Source organism: Microchirus variegatus (assembly GCF_963457635.1).
Source record: "Microchirus variegatus genome assembly, chromosome: 23".
In the NCBI taxonomy this organism is placed as follows: domain Eukaryota; kingdom Metazoa; phylum Chordata; class Actinopteri; order Pleuronectiformes; family Soleidae; genus Microchirus; species Microchirus variegatus.
The window spans coordinates 10,735,655-10,741,654 of record NC_139824.1 but is presented as its reverse complement, the minus strand read 5'-3'; the positions used below and the strand labels follow the sequence as shown (position 1 = coordinate 10,741,654).

Genomic DNA, 6,000 nt, shown 5'->3' with positions numbered 1-6,000 from the left:
TTTCGAAAAACTAGCAACGTTTTCCGATAACCTGCTAAAATAACATCAGTTCTGAGGCAGAAGTGCGACACCAGGCAGCAGCTATGCATAATATGGTTTCACCGTTATACAAAAGACCAACAGAAATAAAAGAAAAACAAAAAAGATGGGAAGGGAAAGGGGCTACAAAACTATGTACAAGATTGATAAATAAGGTAATCGCGTGGTTTTGAGGCGTTGCTTTGGAAACGTGCCTTTGCCAATGAAAAGCATGCCGTTTCATTGGTTTTCGTCGCGCCGCTAACACTTTCAGAATATCTCGACTTTAGCTTCCTAATGACGTCAAAAAAAAAGCTAGTTGACACACAGAAAACAGGGCATGCCGTTTTGATGCATAATAGCAAGAGACAAAAATGCACTGAAATATAGCACTTGCAAAGTCTTGTTTCGTCTTTTTAAAACGTAAAAGAGCTATAAAACTTGAGATACGTTAGTTTCCTTAGATAATGCAACTGGGTCCAGGTCATTCAGACTTTTAAAAACAGAAAATAAAAAGGTAATAGAGAGTAGTAGCTGAAGTAGTAATAATTCAATTGATAGAACTGATAAGAAAAGCAGCTTTTCGATATAAATGCATTTTTTTTAGCATGTACAGCCTTTTTGTCTTATAAATGTTTTTTTTTTTATTATTATTATTTTCTTCAATATGTTAGTCTGGTCCAGCTTATTCTGCTGGTCTGATTGGAAAAAAATGTTGCTCCCACTGCAGTGGTCACGAGTCATTCACTGTCCACTGTCCGAGGAGTGGGGGGGGGGGGAACGTGAGGTGGCGAGGTCAAACAGTCTTGGCCCTCTCCATCAGTCCCAGGTAGGCCAGGAAGGAGTGTTTGTGGGAGGCAGGGGAATGGGGAGAGCGGGAGGGGGAGGCCGAGTTGGAGGAGAAGAGGAGAGGAGACGCGGCGGGCCGCCATCTGGAGTGGAGGTGCGAGTGGAATGTGAAGCGGCTGTTGTGGGTGAACAGGGTGGTGAGGGGGATCAGGTGCGTCGGGTCACAGTTCCTGTACTGCTCCAACATGTGGTGGGAGGAGGGGACGAGGAGGCCGCCGCCGAGCGAACTCCCGGGGCTCCTGGTGGTGTCGCCGCCCCCGCTGCCCCTGCCGCCGCCGCCATTGGTTCTGGCCCAACAGTACAGAGGGCCTTTGGCGTCCAGCTGGTTGGTCTTGCCCAGAGTGACGGACAGAGCAACAGACTGGAGAGCCTGGGACGCCGTGAGACTCATGAGGGGGCTGTTGCTCCCGCTCCCTCCACTGCTTCCTCCTCCTCCACCGAACAGGAACTTCTCCTCGCTCTTCCGCAATGACGATGTTCCCTTGAAAGGCGGCAGCTCCTCCTCCTCGTCTTCCTCTTCCCCTCCTGCTAAGCCTTCATCCATCCCCCCCGCTGCCCCGCTCTGGTGTTTCTTGAGGTGGCGGCTGAAGACAAAAGGGTGTGTGGTGGTGAAAGGGCACTCTTGGCAGCCGAAAGTCTGGCGCGGCGCGTGCTTCAGCTTCTTGTGCAGGTTGAGGTTATCCTTGCGCTTGCAGCTGTAAGAGCAGCGGTCGCAGTGGAAGGGCCGCTCGCCCGTGTGCACGCGCACGTGCTCGATCAGCTTGTTGGCCGTCTTGGACAAGTAGCCACACTGCTCACACTTGTAGTGGTTTCCCAGGCGGTGACCGCGCATGTGGGCCTCCAATGAGGCCTGGTCGGGCCACAGTCCCTGACAGATGCGGCAGCGGTACTCCATCTTACAGTGCGTCTTAAGGTGGCACTCCATGGCCGCTGGACGATTGGTGGAGTAGATGCAGAAAGGGCACCTGGGAAATGCAACAAACGGGTGGGAGAAGGGCGGAGGGGGGGGGGGGGGGAGAGCAAAACACACAAAGGCAGAAGACAAGAATCGTTGGCAACGTGTTTCGTTCAAAGTCACCTGGCACAACTTGAAATTTAGGAACACAAAGTGATGAAGAGGAGAAGGACAGATAAAGGAAAAATGTATATCATGTACAGTAGTATGTGTGGCAGCTTAATGATCGGAGAGTGGACGTGATCAGGTTTGTGTGTGCGTGTGTGTGTGGGAAGGAGGGAGGGAGGGAGATTGACAGGCTGAAGAAAGGAGTGAAGCAGTAGGACATGAGGGGAAATGAAGGAATGGAGTGGCACTTACATTTAAATAGCACCTTTCATCTGCTCTGGGCCCCAAAGCGCTTCACAAACCCTGCAGAACAGAATCACCTCAGAAAAACCTCGAAATGATCAAGGCCCTCTCTCCCTCTGTCTACACACTCCTACATATATGAAAACACTTCACATTGATCAGGTGTATACGCACGTACACACTGGACGGGCACAAATATCGGGACTGGAAGGTCAGCAAATGTAGGTCATTTACCTTGAATATCCATTTGTCTGTGCATGGTTTCCCTCAATATTAATTATTTTCATTATCTTTTCATCTAATAGGCTAAATTGCTTTAGGTTCAAATTGTGATTTTGATCTGAAAACAAATTCTTAAAAACTATGTGCGTATTTTAACAATAAAAGCTGTTACTTATAAAGTTAAATATAAAGACTAGCAATAGCTCAGTTCATCCATTTTTTCCCCTCTGCTGAATGAAGAGAATCTAAAATAGCCACTACCTGCTTATTTCTCTTTTGAATGCTGGCTTAAAGAAATCAATCTAGCTTCAAAAAACACTGGCACCAGACAGAAGAAACATTTTCACATTTGCTCAGTGACACTACAGCGAGCAGCAAGTCCTCAATTTAAAGACTAATAGATGCTGCGAAAGGGCCTTCTCGTGTGTTTGTTTAGTCGAAAAACAGAAGTGCAACTTTGTCGTCTCCATTTACACTCATAACAACAATGTTGAGATTGTCCTAACTCCACGGATGACGGCACAGATAAAAAATAAATAAGACGTGGAACACTGTTTATGACAAGGTGAGGTGGGAATCATCATGACACTCGATGGTTCTGCACATGCACAGATTGGAAATGAGTCAGGACACCGAAAACAAAACAAAAAGAAATGGTTTGTGTGACTTGAAATGAACTTAAACACAATGCCCTACATTTGTGATTGAACTCTGAGGTAAATGTATATAGAAGCTGTTCATCCTAAATGTCAACCAAACTGTGTTAGAATACATTACTGTGACTAGACTAAAAACATGGATAAGGTCAACAGATGGGCCTTACATTAGCTCAACACACCTGAAATACATAAATGTGACAGTACAACAAAGGCTCCTGTGGGTCTGGAGGATGGAGAAGGGGGAGGGAAGCATGTCAGAGCTTCAAAACTGTCAATATTTAAAAAGTACACTATATGGACTAAAGTATTTGGACGCCTGACCATTACAACAGACCATATACAGTACTTTAATGTAGAGCAGGTCTCTCTTTTGCAGCTTCCACACGTCTTGGAAGACTTTCCTCAAGCTTCTATGTAGAGCTGCAACTAAGGATTGTTTTCGTAATTGATTAATCTGTCAATTATTTTCTCGTTTGGTCCATAAAATATCCGAAAACAGTGTTTGTCAAACCTGGAGACGACGGCGCTCTCGAATGTCTCGTTTTGTCCGCAAACCGAAATGATTCAGTTGTGATGATTCCTTTGTTATGTGGGATAAAGAAACGCAGAAAAGATTCACATTTAAGAAGCTGAAACAATCAGACATCTTGTTTTAGTAATGAAAAAAAGCTTGTTTCAGCTCTACTTCAGCTCTTATTCAGTCTATAGAGCATTCATGAGGTCAGACACTGATGTTGGACTGATGAGAAGCACTGGCTCGCAATCTCGATAGGGGATGGGAATTGCCAGAAACGGCACAATCCGACAGTGTCACGATATCGCTCGAGTGAGAGCGAACACTTGGCATCATCTAGTGGAGCGAAACGTCAACTAGTTTGTTTATTTGTAACATGCCAAAAAAAAGAAATCAATACATGGGTGTCTCAAAAGCGCTATAATAATGGCTCAGTCAACAACTTTGTGCACTCAGGCACCGTCATGTTGGACTAGAAAAAGGGTCTTCCTCAAACTGTTGTCCAAAACGTCTTGGTATGCTGAAGCTTTAAGTTTGCCCTTGTGAGGCCAAATACTTTTGTCCATATAGTGTACGTTGGCACGAATACGATCTTTAATGTGAGTTAGGGTTTGGTTAGGACTGGGCAATACAAGTAAAAAAAAAGATTGTTTCAATTCAGTCAATTAAACGTGAGTCTAACTTGAAGAAACCTGATATTTGTGGATTACAGACATAAAATAGCAATCACCTGTTAAACAGAGAAACATTTCACAAAATTGAGGCAAATCATTCATAGCAAACATGATATCGATATACTGAAACTCTGTTATTTTGATTAGATTAGATTAGTCATATATAGTTATTGAATTATTTTGCCCAGCCCTAGATTGGATGTGCGTCAGCTTTAAGGCCTGCATTGGTTTTGTTGTGTATTGGATCGACGTCTGTGTCCAGTCTATGATCTTATAATATTACAGCTTATGTAATTGTGGCAGCAAAATGCACGGTTAACTACACAGACGATCTGTATTCAGTGGAAAGAAAGAAAAATCACTTTCTCCAATGCAGGGTTCAGATATTTTCTGTTGGCACAGCTGTTTTGCTGTGGGCAGTAGAACAACAGACCCTAAGGGGGGGGGGGGGGGCCCGTTTCTATCTCATTCTCCATCTCGGCCCTTATGTTCAGAACAGCCACTGCAGACCCACAGACTACCGTCTCATAACTAGTTACCACTTGCCAGGAGGTTGGAAGATACTGCAAGCGCAAGTACAGCTTGTATCACTTCATTTTCTGGCTGCAGATAACGAACATTAAGAGTGAGGTTCACTGATTCGGGAGACAGTTGGGATAATATTCACACTGATCCTGTATATGTGTGTTTATCTTGTTAATGAAGGTTAACTCGTGTCGTATATGGATGTATCTGGATAGTACAATCTGGGGTATAATACATATGGGAAATATTTCTGCCCACGGTTTGTGTTGTTAGTTTCTATCTATGTTCTATTTATATTAAATTACTCATATTGGTAACACTTTAGATTAGGGAACACATATTCACCATTAACTAGGTGCTTACTAACATATATATATAGCATACTAGCCCTTTATTTGTGAATATTTAGCACGTATTAAAACCTTATGTAGGAAAAATCTTAATTCAAGTCGTAATAGAGGTAGAATAAGGTTATGTAGAATAAGGTGTTAATATGTGCTTAATGTTTACTAATAAAGGGCTAGTATGCGACTTATATATGTTAGTAAGCACCTAGTTAATGGTGAATATGTGTTTCCTAATCTTAAGCGTTACCATATTTAGACCTAATAATTGTGTGTATGTAAAAATAAATAAATAAATAAATAAATTGTATTTGGTTCATTGTTATAATCAAGAATTAGCAAGTATTCTATTCTTTAACACGCACCTCTGGCATCACTGTATGAACGCACATATACTGCATGTATGTTTTTGAGCGCAATGAGTTGATCAGGTGAGGGAGGGGGTCAGGTGGGCGGAGTTAGGAACCTCTGTCTGTACTTGCTTTCCTTACTTGAGCCCTCCGGAGGGGACGGTGTGGCACTTCTTGTGCTCCAGCAGCTGCTCGGGCGTCTTGAGGAACTTGTGGCAGACGTCGCACTCGAACATCCGCGTGATGAGGTGGATCTGGAGGTGCCGCTCGTACATGCTGCGCGTCTTGCACACGAAGTTGCAGAAGACGCACTCGAAGCCTGGAGCGAGAAGGGGGGGAGGGGGAGAGGATGAGTCAAAAAGTGAAGTCCATTAGTCAGCGCCACATGATCCTCTATGTGTTTTTCAGTACAGGACTGTTCAGACCATGTGTCGCCGGGCATCTTTCAAACTATGCACACAGGAAGTGATTTGTTTCATGTCAAGACAGAAGGATGCAACATCACAATCATGTCCAACACTCCAAGGCCGCTAAGCGAT

General features: G+C 44.0%; 1 protein-coding gene across 1 annotated transcript in view; it reads right to left on the bottom strand.

Annotated features, from left to right (window-relative positions):
• Positions 1 to 814: 814 nt before the first annotated feature.
• The window catches only part of znf827 (zinc finger protein 827), a gene marked incomplete at both ends in the record, with an annotated part of 57,467 nt that continues 52,281 nt past the window's right edge, over positions 815 to 6,000 (bottom strand). Inside the window, 2 exons of the mRNA XM_083909204.1 lie at positions 815 to 1,832; positions 5,603 to 5,780. Of these exons, the coding sequence (XP_083765330.1) occupies positions 815 to 1,832; positions 5,603 to 5,780 (1,196 nt within the window). The remainder of the gene's footprint in view (positions 1,833 to 5,602; positions 5,781 to 6,000) is intronic.